At 47.4% G+C, this 25,817-nt stretch overlaps 2 protein-coding genes and 1 long non-coding RNA gene across 3 annotated transcripts; all 3 read left to right on the forward strand.

The window, feature by feature from the left end:
• The first annotated feature begins 363 nt into the window (after nt 1-363).
• On the forward strand, nt 364-1,776 carry LOC102947858 (olfactory receptor 51G2). Its single transcript, XM_007071382.3, has one exon. The coding sequence runs from the start codon at nt 364-366 to the stop codon at nt 1,333-1,335; it is 972 nt and encodes a 323-aa protein (XP_007071444.2). The 3' UTR covers nt 1,336-1,776.
• Nucleotides 1,777-16,077: 14,301 nt separating this feature from the next.
• Nucleotides 16,078-17,016, forward strand: LOC102946055 (olfactory receptor 51E2-like). Its single transcript, XM_027833559.2, has one exon. It carries the CDS (start codon nt 16,078-16,080, stop codon nt 17,014-17,016), a length of 939 nt encoding a protein of 312 aa, XP_027689360.2.
• Nucleotides 17,017-21,641: 4,625 nt separating this feature from the next.
• On the forward strand, nt 21,642-25,462 carry LOC122462649. Its single transcript, XR_006285342.1, has 2 exons — nt 21,642-22,647; nt 24,296-25,462. It is a non-coding gene; the product is annotated as an uncharacterized LOC122462649 (long non-coding RNA).
• The last annotated feature ends 355 nt before the right edge of the window (nt 25,463-25,817 follow it).

The following is a 25,817-nucleotide window of genomic DNA, read 5'->3' on the forward strand; positions in this document are numbered from 1 at the left end:
CCCAACAACACCTCAGTCTAGGTGGCAATTGTGGTAGAGATTCCCTAGTGCCTAAGAAATTCTATAAAGAGGCATCAGTGATACATGACAGTGTCCGAACGTGGGGGTTTAGTGGTTGTTAAATGGATGTATATCCTGTAGTGCAGTGTAATTACATGCAATTTTGTATCATTACATGATTGTAGGTTCAGCAGAGCATCTAGTCATATGGGGGGCTTTGGTAGTTATGTGGTCATATGTACCACAGAGCAGGTAATCAGATGGGCGGTTGTGGTTTTAGGGTACACTGTACAGCATCAAATGACATGGGCAGTTTGTTGTGGTTTTGTTTTTAACTCTAGGCTGTGCGACATCTGAGGTGGGATGGAGCAGCCCCAGCACACCATGCCACTTGTCAATTCCTCCTTCTATCAGCCTTCCACCTTCCTCCTGACGGGCTTTCCAGGTCTGGAAGCCAATCACCACTGGATCTCCATCCCTTTCTGCGTGTTCTATCTTATTGGCCTTTCAGGGAACTGCCTGATCCTGATCATCATCAAGAAGACCCAAAGTCTTCATAAGCCTATGTACTACTTCCTTTCCATGCTGGCTGTGATGGACCTGGGCCTGGCTTTGTGCACCCTTCCTACCACGCTGGGCATCTTTTGGTTTAAGATCAGAAAAATTGAGTTCAATGCCTGTCTCACCCAGATGTATTTTATCCATATACTGTCAGTGATGGAATCCTCAGTGCTCCTGGCCATGGCCTTCGATCGTTTCATCGCTATCTCCAACCCTCTGAGATATTCGTCCATCTTGACCAAGTCAACCATCATAAAAATAGGGCTGGCAATTGTTTCAAGAGCTGTGATCTCCCTCTTCCCAATACCCTTTCTGCTCAAGAGGTTAACCTACTGTGGGAACAATGTGCTTTCCCACTCATTTTGCTTTCACCCTGATATCATGAAGCTGGCCTGCGCGGATATAAAAGTCAACGTCCTGTATGGTTTAATTGTCATTCTTTCAACGGTTGGTGTGGATTGTGTGTTCATTGTGCTATCTTATGTTCTGATCATTAAGACTGTGGTCAGCCTCACAACCAAGGAAAAATGTCTCAAGGCTTTAAACACATGTGTCTCCCATATCTGTGCTGTCCTAATCTTCTTCATCCCAATGATTGGGCTGTCATTTCTCCATCGCTTTGGTAACAATGTTCCCCCTATGGTTAACATCGTGGTGGCCTATATCTACCTTATTGTGCCCCCTGTCTTAAATCCTATCATATACAGCATCAAATCCAAACAGATCCGCAGAGCCTTGCTCAGAACACTGTGGTGGAAAAACGATTCAACGTGATGGACTTTCACCATCAGGCTTCCCAGAAAATTCAGGTGAATTGCTTCGTCGTGTTAAATCAAAGGGTGCCCTGTGCTTAGCCAGAAGAAGAAAACTGCAATTCCACTTGGACGTTGTATCCCGGCTCAATGTTATGTTCTTCCATTTCCTCCTAGAATCACTCCCACTCCCCTGCCAACTTCATCAGACCAAAGGCCCTGATTGCCGGGGTCTGCAAGAAGGGAGGGATCCACCTATGAGGATGCAATTGCAAGATTTGGGCCCAAATCAATTATTTTTTAAAAAGGCCTAGGGCGGTGGAACGGGGAGCCACTAACATGCAGACCCTGAAAAAGCTAGTCACCTAATCAATCTGTGTAAACCTCCCTTCGCCCTGCTTGCCTAAGGTCCTCTCTTCCTGCCTCATGCTGTGCCCTATCTAACATGGTCTGTAAGTGCCTCGGGGCAGGGGCTGTGACCAAGCTTTCCAAAAGCGCCTGGTGATTCTGGGCGCTCCAATTACTGGGGGCTCAACTGGCGGCACTCAAAGGGGCCTGATTTTCGGAGGGGGGGGTGCTGAGCACTTTCTGAAAATCAGCCCCTTTTAAGGTGTCTCAACTCAGGCACCCAACGTTTTCAAAAAGTTCGGCCCAGATCTTTAATTGCTTCTGTAAAGCACCCGGCACATCTGTGGTGCTGTACACAATGGTGCTTTTGCATGGGTTGTCGCTTTCAATGAGCCTCACTGGCTTGTTTTGCATGTTGTTCTGTCGGCTGTTCTGCACTGCACATCATCAATATGTGTTTTACAACATCGTGCCCACAGTAAAGGAGATTTAGCTATTTAAAGCGGTTATGAGAAATAATGACGTCATTTTTCTGTATGCTTGTAAGAGCTGGGATTGTGCTAGGGTCATACTGGCCTCCTGGTCAGAGCACGTATTAGTATTAATATTCAGACTGGAAACAAGGGGTACATTTTTAACAGTCAGAGTAGTTAACCATTGAGACAATTTACCAAGGGTGGGAGAGGATTCTCCATCACAGGCAATTGTTAAATGAAGACAGGATGTTTTTTCTAGAAGACCTGCTCTAGGAATTATTGTGGGGCCTACGCTCTACAGGGGGTCAGACTAGATGATCACCATGCTCCCTTCTGGCCTTGGGATCTAGGAATCCAGTAGACATCATGCATTCACCACTTGGCTATTGTTTTGGATTCTGGGTGCAGGTAGTGCCCCTAGTGGCTGAGAAGAGGAAGGACTCAGTTGCAGTGAATCTAACATAGAATGGGAAGAACTGGTCAATTTTCAACATGGCACCAGGCTGGCAGCAGGGGGTGGGCCAAGATTCAGTACCTGGGCTGATGTTTAATATAGTTATTGATGATCTGGCAAAGGGCCGGGTGTGGGGGGGGAGGGGGGACTGAGGTGGTAAAATTTGCAGGTGGCAAACAAATTAGTGAAGAGTGAGGAGCTGCAGAACCCAAGAAAGGGTGAAGAAAAGGCAGCCCAATGACATATGAAACTCAGGGTTGGCACGTGCAAAGTAAAGTAACATTGGAAGGAATCATTTGAACTACTGTAAACATCTGGGTTCTAAATTAACATAACAGCTCAGCGTCTCTGAAAGTCAGCTTTCCCCATCCTTCGTGGGCTGCTTTCCTAGAGAATGCTTCATTTTAAGAGCAAGCTCATCTGGGTGGACTAAATGACTCCAGCTGGGCAGTGTCAGTGTGCAGTATAAATATTCCCTGAAGCTGCAAACCCAGCCTTTAGTGATCCCCACTTAGAGACTATAATGGGGTTTGCTTTCCTTGCAATGTGAAGAACACTCTTCTCCACCCCCACTCCAGTAAACAGGAAGTCACAGAATTAAGCGTTTGATCCTGTTCTATGGAAGTCAGTGGGAAAGTTGCCACAGCCTTCTATGGAAACAGGATGAAGCCAAAGGTTAGTCAGAAGGAGCTTTGCTTGTAATGGGCCTTCTCCTGCCTGATACTGAGCACTTGCAGCTCCCATTGGGGAGATCAGACGATTCAGAGTCTGGCCACTCCTAGATTATGCTCCATCCCCCACCCTGGCTGGAATAAAGAAGGAAAAGAATGGTGTGGAGAAATCCTCCATGAACCTGAAAAGGTGAAAGAGAAAACTGGGTAGCACCTTCCTCCATGAATGGTCCCACTGACGTCAACGGGGCTTCTCATGGGAGTCAGTGTGTAAAAGGTCTCTGAACCTGGCCCTGGAATGAAGTCCGTTTTAGGTCTCACAGTGCCAGTCTCATTTACCTGGGAACCGACTAGATACTGTTGTAGGAGCAGCAGTGATCTGTATGCTCTGTATGACTATGCTATGTATAACCTCTATGCTCAAAAGGTCTGGTACACCCCACCCCCCCCTTTTATCTCCTCTCCCTCTTTGAATACCTGTGAAGCGGCTTTCCCCCTCCCGCTCCCTCCTGGAATGCTTGTGGGATGAATGGGCTGCTTCAGAAGAGCTCCAAGGTAGACAAGTTGTCTGGGACTCTGATTGGACAGCGATCACACACCCAATGCATGGACACTGCCTGAGGTGGAGTGTGACCAACCAGATGCAGCCAAGTCATCTCTAGTCACAGGCCATGAGGAGCAGGTCCTTAAAAGGGGACAGGGCCGTGCGCTCAGGAGTGCACTCACAAGCTTGTACTTCCCAAAAAGGCCCTTCTCCCGGACCACCTGACCAGGGGTTCGCTGAGTTGCATTCCATCATGCCTCGGGAAGACTTACCTTCATCACACCATCCATTGCTGAGCTGTGGGACACTTACCTTGAAGGATCCTGACATCTCCAGTGCTGGACCTGTCCTGGGAGCATGAGTATGCAAGTGTGAGTGTGACCCGATCTCCCCCTTTTCTTCTTTGGAGCTGTCATAAATATAAAGGGAAAGATAACCACATTTCTGTATACAGTGCTATAAAATCCCTCCTGGCCAGAGGCAAAATCCTTTCACCTGTAAAGGGTTAAGAAGCTACGGTAACCTGGCTGGCACCTGACCCAAAATGACCAATGAGGGGACAAGATACTTTCAAATCTGGAGGGGGGGAAAAGGCTTTTGTCTGTCTGTGTGATACCTTTGCCGGGCACAGATCAAGGATGCAAGCCTCGAACTCCTATAAAGTTAGTAGTAATCTAGCTAGAAAATGCGTTAGGTTTTCTTTGTTTTTGGCTTGTGAAATTCGCTGTGCTGGAGGGAATGTGTATTCCTGTTTTTGTGTAACTTAAGGGTTTGCCGAGAGGGATTCTCTGTGTTTTGAATCTGACTGTCTGTAAGGTTATCTTCCATTCTGATCTTACAGAGTTGTTCTCTTATCTTTTTTTGTTCTTCTAATAAAGTTCTGTTTTTTAAGAATCTGATTGGATTTTTTGGGTCTTAAAAATCCAAGGCTGGTTTGTGCTCATCTTGTTTATTCTCAAGCCTCCCCAGGAAAGGGGGTGTAAGGGCTTGGGGGGATATTTTGGGGAAATAGGAACCCCAAGTGGTCCTTTCCCTGATTGTTTGTTAAATCACTTGGTGGCAGCGTTTACCTAATCCAAGGGCAAAGACTTTGTGCCTTGGGAAAGTTTTAACCTAAACTGGTAGAAATAAGCTTAGGGGGTCTTTCATGCGGGTCCCCACATCTGTACCCTAGAGTGGGGAAGGAACCCTGACAGGAGCTTAGATATCAGTGTAATAAACGTTCTGCTTTCTGCCAAATTCTGGTGGGTTATTAATTATCCCTAAGCTTACGAGCTGGCCCAATTTCGGGTAACAGATACTCCAAGAAAGTCGAGGACACCCAGACACACTTTAGTGGGAGATAGGTTTGCCCAGCATCTCTCAGAATCACTTCCAATGTTTGTGTATCCAAGACAGAGCTAACGTATGGGAGCAAGCAGCCCAAGGCTTGTATAGATTACTCCACAAGAACGTAGACTCCACACAGCAGAGACTAGACAAGGGTTCTGTTCTGGGAGACGGCACAGTTCTGTGGTGAAACCCCTGCAGGCTGGAGTCTCCGTCTGATGGAGGTGTTCATGCTCAGAGAGTTCCAGCACTGTCCTCGGGCATTCAGACGATCAAGCTCCGGGCAGGTGCATGCAAGGATGGGGGAATAAGTAGGAGCTGTAGGTTTGTTGCACTAGCACGTCTGAAAACACACGTTGGGCTCCATGCACACAGCTCAGCTCCTCTGAGCCGGCCATCATATTCTAAACCCCTGTTCCGGTCTTTTGCAGCTGGCAGTTGTTCAGCGCCTCGGAAAGCCTCGCCGCTTAGCTTTAGGAGCTTAAATATAGATTTAGGTGCCTAGTATTCGCAAATGTTGGCCGTGGCTCCAAGCTACTAGATGAGCTTTAGCTGACACTGATGACTGTGGGTCAATATCTGCAGCGCAGCCAAAAGAGATCATCACGCCCTTTAAGGCAACGGCCTCCCAGCTTCCATTCTGTAATGCCCCAGCTCACGCCTGCTTGCTCTGCACCATTTCATCACCTACCACGTTTATCGCTGGCTTTTTTTCCAACAAGGAATTGGAGAGGGGGTAACAGCTGAATTCACACCTTAGATTACAGCATACATGTACCCCCAAGGAACTTGCATAAGGTCACAGAGAAAGTCTGGGGGGGGGGGGGGGGACAAGGACTTGAACCTGGGTGTCTGGAGTCCTAGTCCAGTGCCCTACCACAGACTAGCCTCTCTCTCAAGGCAAATTCTTCCATCAGTCTACCTAGTGCCTAGCAGTCCCTTTGGTGTAGGAGCAGCCTGGCCCTTGTGTAGGGGGCACTAGGGGTAAGCAAGGATACTTGCATGCCAGAACCAGGCCCGGGCAGGCCCCTACTATATATGGGTGTCAGTTCTCAAGTTCCTCAGTTACCATTCCTGCTAGCAAGGCTCTCCATCTCTCTCTCTCACCAACAGGCAGTTTTATCAAAGCTAAATCTCACCTAATTCCTTGGCCTCCTGGTGCTCAATCAAGAGTCCCTAGGGGATCTACCAGCTTTCCACTGCCTGCTTCTGGATGGGAGGTAGGGCGGGTGAGCAGGGAATTAACTCTTTCCCTGCTGGACGGAGCGGACATTTCTGCAGTCCAGTCACAAATTGACCAGGACATATCGATACCGGACCAGATGGTCACCTGTCCCGTTTATAGTAGCTGAAGAGCTGACCCAGGAGTCAGGACAAAGAAGGGTTAATATAAAGTGACTGGCCGGCAGTTGCCTCGAGCACCCATTTCTGTTTAGAAGTCATTTGAGAGGCCTCAGTGCTAATGCTGTGACCCCAGTGGGCTTTCCAGAAGGCATAATAATATAAGCTGCCCTCCCTGACAAGTCTTAGGTGCTGCAGGCGGGCAGGTGAGAGCTGTGCGTGGCTTTTCTTGGATGGTGAAGAAATCCTCCTTGCTTGTTTCATTCTGGTGAGTCAGAGGCTTAGTGTGAGCCTGGTTCCGTAATTAGAAGGTCAGGGTCACTGTTTGCAAGAGAATTCGGGCTGCTGCTTATAGTGATCATCCGGCTGCAGGGATCAAACCACACTTTGCCAAAGTCTGGGTTTTGCTGCTTGCATGTGCTTTGCCCTTGATGCCGTTGTTTCCTGAGGCTTTTGGTTGGAAGGCTCAAGTTAGAAATACAAAAGTGATTGCTTTGAAAGACAGGGACCCATTCTGAATCTCTGTTATGGCTATGCCTAAGCAAGACCTGATTTTTAAACCGTGCTCAGCACCCATGATCAGAAAATTAAACCCTTTTAACCTGTCCCAATTTGGGTCCCCAAAATCACTTGTCACAGTTGAAAATCTTGCCCTGCATATACATGGTCCAAATACGGTTGCCAGATGTCCTGATTTTATAGGGGCAGTCCCGATATTCGGAGCATTTTTTTATATAGGCACCTATAACCCCCCTGTCTGTCCCCCCCAAAATTTTCACACTTTCTAGATGGTCGCCCTAGGTCCAAAGACCCGGAGTGAACTACAGCTAGGAAAAGATCCCCTGCTCATGTCACCTGTTTCTCTGCCAGTCACCCTGTCTTACAGTGTTTTAAAAGGATGGGGCTACTTGTCCAACAGGAGTCTCACAGTGTGATGACACCCTACTTGTATTGTAAAAGGATTAGAAGGCGAAACTGACTGATTCTGTTCGTTGCTATTAATAATTCAGGAGGCTTGTCCCTTTTACCTAATCATTAATGCAAGTGGGTTATTGAAATGTTCAGCAGTAGATTTTTGGCCAACTGTATATTACGCTCCCATTTATAACGGGTTAGTAAGTGATTAATAGCTATTGCCATGTTACACACTCAAGTAGTATGTGTTATAGGTTATTATAAGCACATCGGTAGAAGGTATCATAAAAGGCTTTAAGCCGTAGTTACAAACAACGAATTAACCCATCAGACTCTATAACAATTGGCCAATCATTTATCAAAACATCCGTTAATCATTCATGAACCCTCTGTAATGTATTTGCAAAAGGAGCGTTAATACAAAGTGGGAACCTGTTGCTAGAGATTGTGGCAAGTGAAAGGCTGATCCAGGGACGTGGCATGCTCGGAACGTCAGAGTGTTTAAAAAATATGTAAGAGAGAAGATGGAATCAGGGTGTGTCTGTCTCAAGGCCTATATCCAATGGAGCTCGGAAGTGAGCTGAGGCCTCTCTGGCATTCACAAGAAAACCCGACCTTGAGTGAAATAATGATCATGGTTTAGCTCTGATCCAAAGCCCATGGAGGGGACAATGGAATGCCTCCGATTGACAGCAGCGAGCCTTGGATCAGCTCCATAAAGCCATCGGTGCTCAGTCCGCTTTCATTAGCGATGGGCCTGAACCGAAACTGCAGATGGGAATGCCACCAAATCTGGGGGAGACCAGGGCCCAGATGCAGCTCAGGGCCGTTTCGGCTGTGCTGAGCTATCAGGGCTCATGTAATAGCTCACCCAGCGCTCCGTCCCCTCTTTTGTGCCTGGCCCTGAGGAGACAGACTTGTACAGTAACTCACACAGTGCATGGAGTGAGGAAACTAGCTAATCAGTCAGCTGCAGCCCTCTAAGCCCAGGCAAGACTCTACAAATCAGGAAACAAAACCCCAGCAATAGGACAGAAGGGAGTTTGAGCCAAAAATAATATCTCTCTCTCTCTCTCTCTCTCTGCTACAAATATTTCAGCGCACTTTTTCTCTAATTACATTTGTTGATTTACTAAACAATATTGTATTAATATTCTGCAAACCCCTCTTACCGGTTGTCACAGCCCCACAGGATCAGTGCTACGCCCCCAGCTTTGGGACGGTCTCTTGGAGGAACCCCTCGGTGTGCCAGAACCGGTAGGGGTCTCACTCTGCCTCCAGAGTAGGTTCCACGTGGCCTCACCACCTCCCATGACTGAACCTCTGGGGCTCCAGCCCTCCTGCTTCACACCGTGAGCTCTGTTCAGTGAGGCCAGCTGAGCTAGACTCCTGGTGGAGACTTGTCCACTCCTGGTGAAGACTTGACACACTTCATTAACGACTGGCAATATGTGAGTATTTTATTATCATCCAGCTGCAGGTCTTTCAGGTGTGGTGGCACAGGGGGAGCAGCAGGAAGTCTCACTGGTCTTCCCATGAGGATTTCATGGGGGCTGAGTCCGATCTTTCAATTTACAGTGGATTTTATGCTCATAAGAGCAGGTGGCAGGGCATCGGGTCAATTCAAATTGGTTTTCGCAGGATGCCATTTTGGCGCTCCACTGTCCCAGCAAACTGCGGGTGGTGAGGCAGTGGAGATTGCGCTCGATCTGTAAAGCTGCACATGACTTGTTATAATTTATCCAGTCCATGATCACCGATGCTACGCCCAGGTATGCCGAATCGTGGTACAAAATTCTTAAACAGAAGTTTTACAACAGTTTTTGGCATCTGCCTTTTTACAGGGAAAAGCCTCAACCCAGCTGGAAAATACATTAACTAAAACACACTCATAATTACAACATTTAGACATTTAAACAAAATTAATTTGAATATTTACAAAAGGTTCCCAGGAAGGGGGATGTGCTGCCTGCCTAACCTTGACAGCTTTACCAACGCTATGCTGCTGGCAGATTACACACTGCCGGCAGCATTGCTTAAAATATTCCTTTTTGTTACAAATATCCTTGCTGATTGCAGGCAAAACTGAGGAATCACTCCCCATATTTTCCTGTATTTGTTTTATAGGCAGGTCAGGTTTTAATGGCTTTTATTTTTATTTGGGTGATTTGCATTAACACAGACATTTTTGGGTTGCTTTTGGACTCAGAGTTATCAGCCAACTCCGTCTTAAAAGGACACAATTAACTTTTAACCTTTAACTCCTGCTTTTAAACACACATTGATTTGAAAAGGAAAACACAATCAGTTTGGGCTTCCCCTTTGGCAAAGTGACCCTTGATTACACAGAGCCACCTTCAGACTTAGTGTGGGGCACTGACTACAGCTTCTGTCTGCTATTTGTTACCAATTCAGATTTGAAATCTTTTTTTTATTCTCCTGGCTTTGACTGCCCTGCTGCAGCCCCAATTCTGGTTTTTATTAAAAAAACATTTTAAATCTTGTAAAGCATTAAGTTACCTTCAGGATTAAATGCTGAATACCAAAATTAAACAACACAAATTTCTTTTGTCTGGCAAAAGTATTTGTTCAGCTTTACAACCTGAAAACACCAATTTATCTCAAACTTATAAAACAAAGACTGTACACACCAGGAGTGTTTTTTGAGCAAATTTGACTAACTTGTTTATAGTCAAATGATTTTACTTAAATAACCTCTTGCCTGGATTATTTACAGACAGTTTGTTTAATTTCTTCCAGTAACTACAGAGTTAACTTCTTACTCGGTTTTTTTAACTTCCTCAAACTGCTGCTGTCTGCTTGTTTGGCCCTGATCCTTTTTTCTTTCTGCATTATTTTGTTTTCTCCCGGGCACAGGCATTGCTCTACGACCAATTGAGCAAGGAGGGGGGCTTTTTGGCTAACCCCCCTTTTATTTATTTATTAACACCTAGTGACATACACACCCATTTATTTTTTACATCTAGATGCATTTTATTTAACAATAGCCTTAATTTGTCATGTCCGGGCTTAATACAACCTTTCCCTTATTTGAGGCGGTACCAACCCCTCAGCACCGGTGCAGTGTAGGAAAGGACAGGAGCAGGGCTAGGGACAACAGGAAAGGGAGGGAGAACAGCAGCATTAACAACATGAGAAAATGGGGGAGTTACACTTACTGACCATAGGAATAATAACTCCCTGCTGAATCAAGGAGGTGACTACAGGGCGGATACCTTTCTTGGCCTATTTTGAGAGAGGATTTAGATGAATTTTAGGAAGGGGTCTTGCTGGGTTCAGGCAGAATTTTAACCGGTTGGACAGACCCAATGTGCCCAGCCTGGTCGGCATGATTAACCCACAAGGAGAGAGGGACCTTAGCCAGCAGTTCCTGTTGCAACAAGGAAGGACTTCAGTCGGTCTCCTCTTTTGGAGCGTCCACATACAAAACTGCCAGGACCTCACTGTGAGCAGGACCAGGCACATCCAGATACACACCATCTGGGGTACAATAGATTGTACAATTTAATTTACACAGCAAATCCTTTTCCAAAAGGTTAATAGGTGAACAAGGGCTTAGGAGGAAAGCATGATGGTTCAACAAGGACAAGTGCAGAGTCCTGCACTTAGGACGGAAGAATCCCATGCACTGCTACAGACTAGGGACTGAATGGCTCGGCAGCAGTTCTGCAGAAAAGGGTTACAGTGGACGAGAAGCTGGATATGAGTCAGCAGTGTGCCCTTGTTACCAAGAAGGCCAATAGCATTTTGGGATGTATAAGTAGGGGCATTGCCAGCTGATCGAGGGACGTGATCGTTCCCCTCTATTCGACATTGGTGAGGCCTCATCTGGAGTACTGTGTCCAGTTTTGGGCCCCACACTACAAGAAGGATGTGGAAAAATTGGAAAGAGTCCAGCGGAGGGCAACAAAAACGATTAGGGGACTGGAACACATGACTTATGAGGAGAGGCTGAGGGAACTGGGATTGTTTAGGCTGCGGAAGAGAAGAATGAGGGGGAATTTGATAGCTCCTTTCAATGACCTGAAAGGGGGTTCCAAAGAGGATGATCTAGACTGTTCTCAGTGGTAGCAGATGACAGAATGAGGAGTAATGGTCTCAAGTTGCAGTGGGGGAGGTTTAGATTGGATATTAGGAAAAACTTTTTCACTAGGAGGGTGGTGAAACACTGGAATGCATTCCCTAGGGAGGTGGTGGAATCTTCTTTCTTAGAAATTTTTAAGGTCAGGCTTGACAAAGCCCTGGCTGGGATGATTTAGTTGGGGATTGGTCCTGTTTTGGGCAGGGGGTTGGACTAGTTGACCTCCTGAGGTCCCTTCCAACCCTGATATTCTATGATTCTATGGTCAAACAAAGGACCAGTAGAAACGGACAGAGGTGAAGAGATGGGGTGGGGAATAGGAATATTGCCCACCCCATTACATTTTAAACATAAATCTATAAGATCCTTAGAGGGATCTGTGGGGGTACCCTGAAGAGGCATTGAAGGGTAGAGAGAGATATCTGCTGTTGGCCCGCAGGGGTTTTGAGGAAAAGCTAATCTCTCTTGTCTTTTTTAATGGTGTTTTAAGTATTTTCTGGGAGTCCTTGAGACTCCTCAACTGAGATTTACGGTACCGTTTTTCTGTTTTCCTATACCAATCGAAATATGCATCAAACTGACCTTATCCAACATTATTGGCAAGAAGTGTACCTTTGAGGTGCACAATCTAGTCAAGGTCAAAACTTCCCTCTAAGGGAAACTGTAATTTCGGATCATCCCTGGTATACCAATTCCATTTCTCTAAAAACTTGCAAGTGAAAGGACTATAATTTGCGTACATGTAGTACGCCGGTGTGCCTTTTGGCAGGCGGTGATCCTTTTTGACTCACCGGCCCCCATCTGTACCTAGCGAGAGCGGAATCCTCTTGGATCCTCCGGCCCCCAGTACTTCACCTGGAGAGAGGGGAATCCTTTTTGGATTTCCCGGCCCCCAGTACTTAACTCAATTCACTCGTCACACTTACACAGGGAAGGTTTTTTTAGGGTCTCCACAACTGTCTTACAGCCTCCATTCAGCAAAGAGCGTCGGCTGCTGCCGCATACTCTGTCACTTCAGGTGAGGTGATCAGACCGTCAGTGGCTTGTCAAGCCGCCTTCAGTGTGGGAGCTAGAGACAGGGGAGGAAAGAGGGTACGGAAACAGACTGTCCGAGGACGGAAGGGATGGGATTACACTCTCCTAGACCCAGACAGGCCCCTTGCCGGTCATGCCATGCAGAGGGAAACTGCCGAGGTCAGGGCATTATCACGATGCCCGCTAGATGGAGTCACAGGGCTTGCTTTATAGACACCTCTGACTTTGCAGGGCGCTCTGGGCATCTTCCTGTGTCTCACACTCACACCGGTCTACCAACCTTCACTTTCAAACTGGCACACAGACCCGGGTCTATCCACGACCTGCCCAGCCACAACCAGTGGCTCTTCCCAGGGAAACCAAACCTGGATGGGACTCTAACCCACCTCAAGGGCATTGGGCGTGTCTGGCAGCAAAAGGTCCGGATAGAGCATACAACTCACCCAATCCCAGAGCCTATGGGCGGTCCTCCACCAGAAACCCAATATAGAGATTTCAAAAGGTCTCTTACCTTTCTGATGGGCCCGGGGTCTGGTGGGGAACAGCTTGTGGTCCTTCGGCTCTCGGGGGTCGCCGTCTATCCGAGTCATGGCACCAATTAGTGGCAGAAAAATGTCCACGTGTTGTGTTTGATCAGAATCAGCCTGAGGCCCTTTATTTCAAGCAATGCACATTGCAAGGAGAGACAGGCAGGGCTGTTCTGCCGAATGCAGAAATACAGGCACTTATATCGCTTAAAACCACAACCGGTTACACATACTTTTACATCGATATTTTGCCTTGTTAGGAATCTATCAAAACAAGCTTCCTTATTTGGGGTATAGAAAAACAAGCTTTTTCCTGTTATTCACAGGTGTTTCTCTTGTGGTTTAACATCCTTTCTAACACTACTGTTGTGGTTACACTTTAACATGCCTGTTTGTTACAAATTGTTCTGCTTAAAACTTTTCATTTTGCCTTCCCTCCTGCCCCTTATACACAGAAACAAACTTGACCGTTGTCTAAGGCCTAGACAGGCTTGACCAAAGTCTGAGGCCTATTAAATTTTCCTTCACATTATCGATCCCTTTCTTAATGATTCCCAGCATTCTGTTCCCTTTTTTGACTGCCGCTGCCCATGGAGTGGATGTTTTCAGAGAACTATCCACAACAACTCCAAGATCTCTCTCTTGGGTGGTAACAGGTAATTTAGACCCCATCGTTGTATACGTATAGTTGGGATTATGTTTTCCAGTGGGCATTACTTTGCACTTATCAACATTAAATTTCATCTGCCAGTTTGTTGCCCAGTCACCCAGTTTTATGAGATTCCCCTTTGTAGCTCTTCGCAGTCTGCTTTGGACTTAACTATCTTGAATAATTTTGTCTTGTATGCAAATTTTGCCACTTCACTGTTTAACCCTTTTTCCAGATCTTTTATGAATATGTTGAATAGGACTGGTCCCAGTACAGACCCCCGGGGGACACCACTATTGACCTCTCTCCATTCTGAAAACTGACCATTTATTCCTACCCTTTGTTTCCTATCTTTTAACCTGTTGCTGATCCGTGAGAGGACCTTCCTTCTAATCCCATGACTGCTTATTTTGCTTAAGAGTCTTTGGTGTGGGACCTTGTCAAAGGCTTTCTGAAAATCTAAATACACTATATCCACTGAATCTCTCTTGTCCACATGTTTGTTGACCCCCTCAAAGAATTCTAATAGATTTTTGAGGCATGATTTCCATTTTCAAAAACCATGTTGACTCTTCCCCAGCAAATCATGTTCATCTATGTGTTGGATAATTCTGTCCTTTACTATAGTTTCAACCAATTTGCCTGGTACTGAAATCAGGCTTACTGGTCTGTAATTGCCGGGATCACCTCTGGAGACTTTTTTAAAAATTGGCGTCACATTAGCTGTCCTGCAGTCATCTGGTACAGTGGCTGATTTAAACGATAGGTTACAGACCACAGTTAGTAGTTCTGCAATTTCATATTTGAGTTAGTTCAGAACTCTTGGGTGATACCATCTGGTCCTGATAACTTACTACTGTTTAATTTATCAATTTATTTCAAAACCTTCTCTATAGACACCTCAACCTAGAACAGTTCCTCAGATTTGTCACCCAAAAAGAATGGCTCAGGTGTGAGAATCTCCCTCACATCCTCTGCAGTGACCCATCCCGGCTCACACAACGGGGTGACATTCATCCCCATGTCTCTTAGGCTTCCCTGAACTTAATCCCTTTCCCCCTGAACTTGGCAACAATGCAACATATAGGGTAAACTGAGGCACACATAGGGGTCATTAAAATATTGCAGAAAATTCCCATTTCATCACACCGGTACAGGGAGTAAAAGTAATATTATCCTGCAGCCAAGCAGCATTCCTAATGGTCTTCAGATGCTCGGAGCAGGTTCTACAGATTACATACATGCACCTTAAAATCTCAGCATGGACTGCCGTGGCTGGAGATGCAGGACAAAGAAAAACGGAAAGTCCCCCAGGGCATCCAAGCCAGAGAAGCAATTGAAACATTCTGCAATGGGCACTGCATGCGCTTTTTTCCCCTGCAGCCCTCTCCATGGGGCTACCTACTCCTGACCCCTTTGGGGTGTCCATTACATTAGGTGGGGCTACAACCTCCCTCCTCCTTTTCACTCAGGGAGCAAAGGGCCCAAGAGTCAGGCCTCTCCCTGGTCCCTGTGAGCAGACCTGGGCCAGCGCCCCTGGGTCAGAGCAGGTGAGCCCAATCCAGCCGATGGAAAGGGGCTGGGCTGCACCTGGGCCTATTAAGGGCTGCAAGAGGCCAGCAGAGGGTGATTGGCGCAGGCAGTGACGGGGAAGGGAGGCCGCCGTGGGGTGGCGCGAACTCCTGTGGTGGGTCCCTGAAGGGAGGGGCTAGGGGCTCAGGGTGGAAGCCCTGGGCCTGCTGCGCTGACCAGAACTGGGAAGCGAATTTCTTGTTCGTGGCGTGGGCAGCGAGTGTCAAAGGACAGGGCAGGCGAAGTCTCCCCTGACCGAGGCCCTGGTCCCGCCCGTGTTCTGCCCCGAGGCCCTGCCCTCACTCCCCCTCTACCCTGAAGCCGGCAGGGGCTCACTCAGCTCAAGCCGGTTGCCTGGAGCTCAGGCCCACAGGTGGCCAGAGGCAGCCCGGGGTGGTGCTTGGGCCAGCCTGGGGGCCAGTGGCCTGGGCGGCACTGGGGGCGGGGGGCGGGGTGGCAGTTCAGCCCGGCACTGAGGCCAGCGCTCGGGGGGCTGGCAGGCATGGCTGTGGAGGGTGTGGGGGAGATTCCTTGGGGCTCCTCCAGCCTCACGGGTTGGGGGGTCCTCAGGGATCCTCTGGCTGAGCAGGGGGCGGGTCCTGGGGCAGATGGGGCAATGCTGGCGGGCTAGCCTCTCCGAAGGAGGGGTTCGTTCACCGCCCAGGGTTAGTGGCACCTACTTGCCGAAATCCCTTCAGACGCAGTATCACTAGACGTGCTTCATTTCAATACTCTTTCTCTGTCCCTGGCAGAGCGGAGAGACGACATGGAATAGCGTCACTGGATTTCAGCCGGCACACCATGCCCTCTCCCAACAACACTGACTTCAGCCTTTCCTCCTTCATCTTGTCTGGCACACCCGGTCTGGAAGTTGCCCGTTTCTGGCTGGCGTTCCCTCTGTGCTCCATGTACCTTGTGGCCATTGTAGGCAACGGCGCGGTGGTGTTCATTGTAAAGACGGAGCTGAGCCTCCATGCCCCCATGTATTTCTTCCTCTGTATGCTGGCTGCCGTCGACCTGGCGCTATCCACCAGCACCATGCCCAGAATGCTCTCCTACCTGTGGTTTGACTGGAGGGAAATCAGCTTCGGCGCCTGCCTGCTCCAGATGTTCCTCATCCACTCCCTGTCTGCTGTCGAGTCCACCGTCTTGCTGGCCATGGCCTGGGATAGGTACATGGCCATCTGCCACCCTCTGCGGCACGCCACCATCCTCACCAATCCAATGACGGCGAAGATAGGCCTGGTTGCTATGGCTAGGGGCATGCTGTTTGGCCTCCCTTTGCCCTTGCTCATTCTTCGCCTGTCGTTCTGCGGCTCCAACGTCCTGTCGCACTCCTATTGTTTGCACCAGGACATTATGAACCTGGCCTGCACCAGCACCACAGCCAATGTCGTCTATGGCTTGACTGCTATCCTCTTGGTGATGGGACTCGACGCGCTGCTGATTGCCTTGTCCTACTTCATGATCATCAAGGCTGTCTTGCAGCTGTCCTCAAGGAAGGAGCGTGTCAAGGCTTTCAGCACCTGCGTGGCCCACCTCTGTGTGGTCCTGGCTTTCTACGTGCCACTGATTGGACTGTCCGTGGTGCACAGGTTTGGGAAAGGCCTCACTCCACTGGTTCAGGTTGTCATGGGGGACGCCTACCTCCTGATGCCGCCCCTGCTGAATCCTATTGTCTATGGAGCAAGAACCAAACAGATACGCAGACGGATCCTGAGGTGGATTCTCCATCACTGACCATTTTTAAATCAAGATGGGATGTTTCTCTAACAGCTCTGTTCTGGGAATAATTCTGGGGCAGGTCTCTGGCCTGTGCTACACAGGAGGTCAGACTAGATGATCACAATGGTCCCTTCCGGCCTTGGAATCCATAACTTAAGATAGTTAATGAAGGAGCCACTGAGAGACTTGCCTCCACTTTGTCTTCTGGATCCACCTGTCTTCTCTTAGAATCATAGAACATCGGGGGTGGAAGGGACCTCAGGAGGTCATCCAGTCCAGCCCCCTGCTCGAAGCAGGGCCAATCCCCAATTTTTGCCCCAGATCCCTAAATGGCTCCCTCAAGGATTGAACTCACAACCCTGGGTTTAGCAGGCCACTGCTCAAACCACTGAGCTCTCCCTCCCCTCTTGTCTTATACTGAGATTGTCAGCTCCCTGGAGCAGGGACTGTCGTTTTGTTGTATGTTTGTACAGCACCTAATACAACAGGGTCTTGGTCCATTAGTTAGGTTAGGTTCATTAGTTGTGTTATTTGTGTTGACTGCGAGGCACCAAGTGGTTGGGGGTGCCAAAAAGCGGTGCCCCCCCAATTTTTTTTAAACAACGGAACACAAGGCTACCGCGGCTACCCACCTCCCGGCTCCAGAGGGGCTGCCCGCGGCGTGGCCAGTCCCTCCCCCTGGGGGAGCAGCCGGCAGCGGAGCGGGGAAGGGGAGGGTCTAGCACTAGCAGCTGCGCCTTCTTCCCCGCACCGCGGGCTGAGCTGAACTCCCCACCGCCCCTGGGGCTCTCAGCAGCTGAGAGCCGCCGCTGAGAGCCCCGTGGACGGTGGGGAGCCCGGCTCGGGCGCGGGGCCGCTGAGAGCCCCCAGGGGTGGTGGGGAGCCCGGCTCGGCCCGCGGCGCGGGGAAGAAGGAGCAGCTGCGCTCTGCTCTTTGGGCGGAGAAGCTGGGTGTCTATTCTGCCTGCTAGGTGCCTAGCTGGGCCACGGGGAGCCGCGTGGGCTCGCGGAGCGCTGGGGGGTGGGCAGGTCCAGTCCCTGGCCTGGGGAATGGTGTATGTGAAAGCAACCCAGGCACCCCTCCCCCAGCCAGTGCCACCCCCTCCAACACCCACCAACCAGCTACCTTCTCCCCTGTGAACCCCTTGCCCCAACTACCCACCCTGTCCTGCCACTTTTGCCTCTGGGCAACCTCCATCTGGCAACCCTCCCCCAGCCAGCCACGGTCATCTTCACCCCTGCATCAACCTCGGGCCCGCCCCCCACCTCCTGCCGTCTCCCTCCTGCCCACTCCTCCCTTGTGCAAACCCCTCCCTGCCACCTTCACCCTCCTGCAACAACCCCAGGCTCATACACACCCCCGCCAGCCAGCCCTTTGCAACAACCCCCTCCTGCCCACTTCTCCCTTGTGCCACTCCTTCCCTGCCACTGCACCCCCTGCAATGGGCCCCTTTTGCCTCTCTGCAATCTCTTCCCTGCCACTACACCCCCGCCTCCTCCACTCTTGGCACTTCCCTTAAATCAGAACGTTTTATAGGGAACCGGTTGTTAAGATTTTGGCAGCTCATCGAGGCTTGTTAAGTATCTGTAGACCCTTCCCTTTCTAGGTCCTGAGATCCAATCTATCCCCGATTAGCGACCGAGCTAGGTGAACACTGCAAAAAGTTATCAGCTAATATTCATATGAATTTTCAAATGAATTCTCCTTGTTCATGGCTCTTTTGCTTTCACTTTCCAAGCCTATTTTAGCAAACAAGTTTTCTGGCAGGCACATGTGCAGAAACAGTGAATTTGAAGCAAATATAGCTGAGTATTCACAAGAAGCAACTTGATAGGAGCCAAACTTCACATCAGGAACCTGATCGAGAGTCGTGTTTCTCCAGTAAGGGACCAGGAACAGTGACCCATGTGTTCAATTGAAAGAGCTCAGATTCCTCATCGCTGACACTCCTAACAAACAGCTCATGAACAAGCTACAACCCAAAAGTTATGCTGGAGGAGTGTATGGCAAATAATTTCAAATAATGAACACATTCAAGAAAATCATAATCTGTCTACAGATAAATAGGAAGTAGTGAACAAATGTAAAATGCATAGGAGCCTCAAACTTGCCATCCCCTCACTCACTTTCCACAGAAACCTGCATCAAGTTCAAGGTCTTTATCTTCAAGGCTCTTAATGAGTTGGTCCTGGGATGCATAAACAAGTGACTCTCAAGTAGGAATAGAGATGGCTTTTTTACCTCTGAAGTTGGCACTGGTGCAACCACTGCTGGAATTCTGTTTTTAGTTCTGGTGCCCACAGTTCAAGAAGGATGTTGATCAATTTGAGAGGGTTCAGAGAAGAGCCACGAGAATGATTAAAGGGTTAGAAAACCTGCCTGATAGCGATAGACTCAAAGAACTCAATCTATTTAGCTTAACAAAAAGAAGGTTAAAGGGAGACTTAATCACAGTTTATAAGTATCTACATGGGGAACAAATATTTAATAATGGGACCTTCAATCTAGCAGAGAAAGATCTAACACGATCCAATGAGTGGAAGTTGAAGCTAGAAAAATTCAGACTGGAAATAAGGTCTAAAATTTTGACAGTAAGGGTAATTAACCATTGAAACAATTTACCAAGGGATGAGGTTATATTCTCCATCACTGATAACTTTTAAACAAGATTGGATGTTTTTCTAGGAGATCTGCTCTAGGAATTATTTTGGGGAAGGTCTCTGGCCTGTGCTGACTCGATGGTGGGCAGACTCGATGATCAGTGGTCCCTTTTGGCCTTGAAATCTATGACTCAATCAAAAGATTGCCTCTTGGTCTGGGATGAGGACCACGGTTGTTAGAGGGCTTTCCCTTCACCCGCTCCCCTGACTCTTGTCATGCAGACAGAACGCAGATGACCAGAAGCGCGAAGTTCAGACAATACGATGTTTATGGGGGTTAGTTCCAAGCAAGCATGTCCATAGCTCTACACGCCGGCAGAGTCTGCTACCCAGTGTTCCATTCCCAGCTCTGATGCCATAGAGCCTTTACCCCATGTTCCCCTTCCCCATTTCCTATTCCCACCTCCTCCTTCTTAGCAGGCCCAAATATACCTGCAATGCAGGCCCCTAGTCACACCCCTTATGGTCATATTCCGTTTTGAAGGGTTGTGCGTCTGGGGTCTTCATCCCACCTCTTTTGTATCCCATTGGAGGGGTAAGGAGTGAGGTTGTGTTCTGTCCAAAGCTAGGCTTTTCTTTGCCTTTTAGTGTTTCTGATGCCTCCCTCCCATCCCCCCTTGCCCTTCCCGACTAGTTGCTTGACCTTGGCTTGTGATAGGAGTTGAGTCAGTCTGAAAGTGTGTGCCCATATATTACACTCCCACCATGCCCAGTAACTCTTTAATTGTTCTTATCTGGTCCCACTATACTAACAAACCCATCTGGCCAGGCAGAAGCAACACACACAGTGTCTCTGTTCTTTGTTCACACATATTAGTATAAGATGTAAGAGTATCAAAAAGTCAAACCCAAAATTCTATCCCAGGCTAACAAATAGGCCTATATACTAACACGAGTCAACAACTTTGTACCAGAGGATCAATGGAATATCTGCATCTACATTCATGTAAAACGGTACAATCCCTGCCTTGAAGAGATGACAATCAAAGGGCCCAATGGAAGCCTCAGACCCTGATCCTGTCTCTTAAGAGCTGTTCACGCAGCAGTGTAACAAGAAGTTTTATTTAGCCCACAAAGTCATGAGCAACACTCATGTTCCAAAGACAAGCTGTCCATCACATGGCCTGGAAAAACCTCAGAGTTCTGTCCCTAGGCAAGTCCCTGCAAACCTTGCTGAGTCCCAAGGCATGTCTGCCTTCTCTCAATGGGTCAATTGTATCGCTGATGGTCCTTAATGGGGCATCAAGCAGGCTAGGCAGAGCTGACACCAACTTCTCTGGGGTGTCACCCAGAAGCATAGCATAAAGACAGTATAGAGTCAATATTCATAACTTTAAATACAAATTGATACATGCATACAGATCGCATAATCATAACCAGCAAACCATAACCTTGTCCTAGACACCTTATTTGACCCCCCTTTATACAAGATTTGGTGCCACTACGGGACCTTGGTTGCAACCATGTTCTATATGGCCCCAGTTCAAGTCAATAACGTGACACACCCAACGCAAAATTGATGCAGGAAGGGATGACACAAACATTGCTGACTGCATCCCAAGAGCTCCCCATCCTTGGTTCTGCCTTACTACAGCTCGTATTGGGTTAGAAGCTGTGCCAGTGTAGAACAGAAATGGTTTATCAAAGTCATGTTCAATAACGTGATTGAATCTCTTTACAAACTCAAGGTAAAACTTGGTTAGAACAACAGTGGATTGGATCTGCTCTTGCAGCATGGTCCCTGTATGTCTCATGTGATCTTGCCAAGAGCTAAAGAACAGAGCTACTTTATCCACACAAGCTCTGGCAAATGTTTGAAACCCAATTAACATCAAGTTAATGTAGATATTACTGTTGTTTATAATACAGGAATCTTGGCATTTAGCCGTGAAAGCAATATGGTAGTTTGCCTCAGTTTCCCTTTTCATACAGCCCATCAGGTCTGGAATGTCTTTTCCTCTGTGAAAAGTTCCAGGACTGTTTACAGGCTCTAACTGTGAAACATCAGTATAACAAGGCCTTTTAACATAAAGTGTGTTTTTATGTATCGCTCTTAGCATGTTTAAGGGATTTTCCAAAGGGCTAGGCACATTGTACATTTTTACAGTTCTTGGTACTAGCAACACATTAGCTACAAAATTTACCATTAGCAATAACAATGTTAGGTGAGAAAAGCTAAGCAGGAGGGAGTTATGCCAACCGAACCAAAGTCAGGCTAAGAGAGGCTGCTGGGAAAGTCTCTGAAAGTAGAATGAAGGAATATTTGTTTAAGTTACAGAGAGTGAGAAAAAAGGGGAGGCCTGCATTCCTGCATTTTTGTACCAGATGTGCTGGGAACAGCCCTTGAGATACAGAGGCTCTGTTTTCCACTCCCTGCTCTTGTGTTATGCCTGTTTTAACTCCTCGTCTCCTGGTTGACACCCGTACCGATAAGAAAGTTAGTGAAGCACTACGATTTGCTAAAAGTTATCTACAACAAGGGGGGTAGATGTGCATGCATATAGAGAAAGAGGATTTTAACTAATATGGGGGGGTGGGCTGCTTTATGAATAAATCTGTGACGTGACAGGACTGTCTATAAAACCCTACGAGTTTTACTTAGAGGCTGCTGGTTCTCTTTGGAGTGTGCACTCTTCAATAAAGAGCGTTGCGTTCGGACCTTGCTGGTGTTGCCAGTCTCTCTCCGGTCAGACAACGAACCGTGCCATCTGGGGTTCGAGTCCTCGACAATTTGGCAACTCCACCGGGACCCGTCTGACTCTCCGGCGAGGGATCAGACTCTAAAGCAAGGCAGCGCGCATCCTCCGGCTTCAAGGAGCCTTGCCAGTGATCTAATCCCTGCGTCGGCGATAAGGCGTGTTCTGTGAACCAGCAGGAGCCCATAGAAATCCAGCAACATCCACCTACCCGTTGAGTTGGCTCCAGATCCAGGTCTTCGGGGTTTGAGTCCCTGGAGAGGGTCTTCGGGGTTCGAGTCCCTGGAGAGGTAAGCGATCGCTTGATACTAAGAGTTGGGGATTGTGGGTTTGAGTCCCCTTTCCACCTAGGATGGGACAGTTTGGCAGTAAATGCCCAGGGGACGCCCCGTTGTCTCTGATACTCAGAGATTGGAAGGGAATCTCTGGAACCCCTGGGTTAACTAAATCAAAAATGAATAATTTATGTCAGGTTCAATGGCCAGCTTTCACCACTCATTTGTCCCCGACTAAAGAATGGCCGGCCTTTGGAACTTTTTCCGCAGACAGGATGGATTCCTTAAGAGATATTTGGGTCGATCTTAGACCGGGACAAATGGATTATTTGTTTGTATGGTATGATTATAAGCCAAAAGAAGGACGTCCTCTTTCCTCCTCCTTTTCTTATTCATCTCAGGGGTCTCCAGCCCCGCTCTGTGCTATGCCTGCTTCTGCCCCTCCTCCGGCTTTCCCTCGGCTTTCTGACCTATGCTCAGGACCCGTTGCAAGCCTTAAGACAGGACTTCCAGGCAGAAAAGGAAGCACTGGCTAAGCAAGTACCAGTCCTTCAGAGACTTGTCAAAATTCAACCATTTGTGCTCAGCATATGCCGTAACAACAGTGTGTCTGCCATAAGAGGAAACTGAATAGTTAAACCGCCAATTGGCCGTGCGTTCTGTCCAGGTGACAAGCCACACGGGGGAGGACTCGGGTAGCCCTTGTGAGTGAGAATATTTAAGAGAAGAGACCAGGAGGGCTGGGGGCTAGTTAAGAAGCCCACCCTCCTTGTGAAATTGGTAGTGGAACAAAGCTGGTGCTCATGGAAAGGACAGTTCAGAGAGAAAAACAGGATCGGGCCCAAGCGGGCAGGCAACAGATAGAGAGACTGGAAAACAGGTTGGAAACTTGGAGGGCATAGTGAAAAAAAAGAAGTAAATAATTACAGGAATGGGAAACTTAAATCCCGGAATAATACTTGGAATGGTAAAATCTGAGTTGATCGGGGTGTCGTTTTGGAAAATAAGCAAGTGATTTAAGGAAAGAAAGTGAGAAGTTAACTCTGTAGTTGCTGGAGGGAATTATGCTAAAGAAAAAGAATTTTTGGTTTCTTTGCAGCCATTCTGAAGGAAAAAGGGGCCTTTTTTTCAAAGAAATGTCTGTAAATAAATCCAGGCAAAGAGACTATGTGATTGAAATCATTTGGCTATGAAAAATTTAGACAAATTAGCTAAAAGAACATAAGGGGTTTTATTGGAACTTAACCGCCCAAATGTATAAAGGAATTTAAATATATAATGCTACTTAATTAAGATCCTATTAGACTCTAAGGGGCTACAATAGTTGGTGTTTTCCTTTTTAGAGTTGTGTGTTGTGAAAACAGGAATTAAAAGTAAAAGGCAATCAAAAGTCTGGTAAAGTTTATTGTGCCCTTTTTAAAGTAAGAATCTTTAAGCTGTGGATCCAAAAGCAAGCCAAAAAGCATTTGTTTTAATGTAAATTACCTAACTGATAAGGTAGAAGCCACTGAAACCTGGGCTGCCTATGAAACAAATACAAGAAAATATGGGTAATTCCTCTGTTTTGCCTGCAATTAATAAGGGTATTTGTATAAAAAGAAAATATTTTAAGCAATGACTGACTGCCCAGAAGGGGTAGATCTGTGTTCTTTTTGTCTTTCAGAAAATTAGAAAATACTGATGCCAAGTAAAAAGCAATTCAACATCTCATGAATTTACTGGCACAATAGGAATTCTGTTCTGTTTTCTATGTCCTGTCTTGTGGTGTTTGTCTTGTGGCCAGAATTGCTGTGTTTAATTTTTCATAGGACAGTTTAGTTTAAAACTAAATAGAAGGGTTAAATCAAAATGCAGATACTTGTTTTATTCAACTTGGAATACAAAGTGTTTGGATAATATCAGGAAAATGTGATATACTGAAGTTTAATACATTTGCTTAAGTAAGAAAAAGAAATTTAGTTGTCCAGATCTTTTAATTAAAAAAAAACTGTTGTTAAAATGCGCACACCAACAGTCTTTGGAAGCAAAGAAATGAAAGGTTAACCCACTGCCCATATTATACATGGGATCCTTCTGGCTACCTCAAATTTCTAGCCAGAGGGCTGGGGTGGGAGGAAAGCTATTGGACACCAGAGGTTGTACCAAGTGGACTCCTCAAAAGTGGGTGTGCTTGTCCTGGCTTGTTGCTCCAAAGCTCCGTAATAAAGTCATTTTCCTAGAAGGGTGTATGTGGCATACATTAAACAATAAAACTAAAGTGCTGTATAATGGGCAATGTACATGTGTTCATTTTTGAACAAAGGGGTGTCAGTGGAAAGTGAAAGTTTCCTTTACAGGTTAATAGAAGCCAAGAAGGGGAGAAGAAAAGGAACGGAGGACGAGCTAATTCAACGCTGTAGCTGGCAGGCTCGGTCCAAAGATAAGACGCTGGCCTGCCCAAGGACACTACTCACAGCTAGGATTTGGCTAACAGCCAAGAAAGAGGGGGGCTTGAATGTGCCCAAGCAGCTGTGAGATCTGTAAAATACTGCCAGACATTAATGAAATGTGTTAGGTCTCTGTATTTACAGGTGAAAGAAGTCCTGCTCCAAGGATCCTGAGCAAACCTGCCATTTGTTAAAACCAGGTGACTGGGTCTACATAAAGGTCCATCAACAAAAGACTACTCTGGCCCCATGCTGGAAAGGTCCTTATTAAGTCCTGCTAACTACCAACGCCGCTGTGAAGTGCCAGGGACTGACTGCCTAGACCCATACTTCTTACTGCAAAAAGACCCCTCCACCTCAAGATGACTTCACTTCAACTACTGATCAGCCTGTCCCTCCTTCTGGGTTTTTGTCTTTCCTCCTTTTGGACAGCAGGGGAAAAAACAAGGTGAAGTGCTAGTAACCTCTCCCTTGTCCACTGACAGAGCTAACCTGTATTGCACCGCTAGGGAATCTGACCTGGAAAAAGGTTCCCCAGAAGCAGACAGCGTCGGACTTCAAGGGAGCCATGCACATTCACCCCACCGTGACCCGGGTGAATCAGAAGCAGACAACATCTGTGCTCAAGACAAATGGACTGCTACCCCTTTGGGCGACCTGAAGCTCCGGCTGCAGCTAAAAAAACCTTGAGTTGGTGGTGTCCTCTCAGAGAAAGATGGCCCTGTTCTCTAAGCTGGGTTCTTGTGTTTTTAATCTGTT

The sequence above is a fragment of the Chelonia mydas genome, chromosome 1, assembly GCF_015237465.2.
Source record: "Chelonia mydas isolate rCheMyd1 chromosome 1, rCheMyd1.pri.v2, whole genome shotgun sequence".
Taxonomy (NCBI): Eukaryota; Metazoa; Chordata; order Testudines; family Cheloniidae; genus Chelonia; species Chelonia mydas.

What these genes read in the sequence shown, in the direction of transcription:
- LOC102946055 (XM_027833559.2), top strand. Translation starts at nt 16,078, where the DNA reads ATGCCCTCTCCCAACAACACTGACTTCAGCCTTTCCTCCTTCATCTTG.
- LOC102947858 (XM_007071382.3), top strand. Translation starts at nt 364, where the DNA reads ATGGAGCAGCCCCAGCACACCATGCCACTTGTCAATTCCTCCTTCTAT.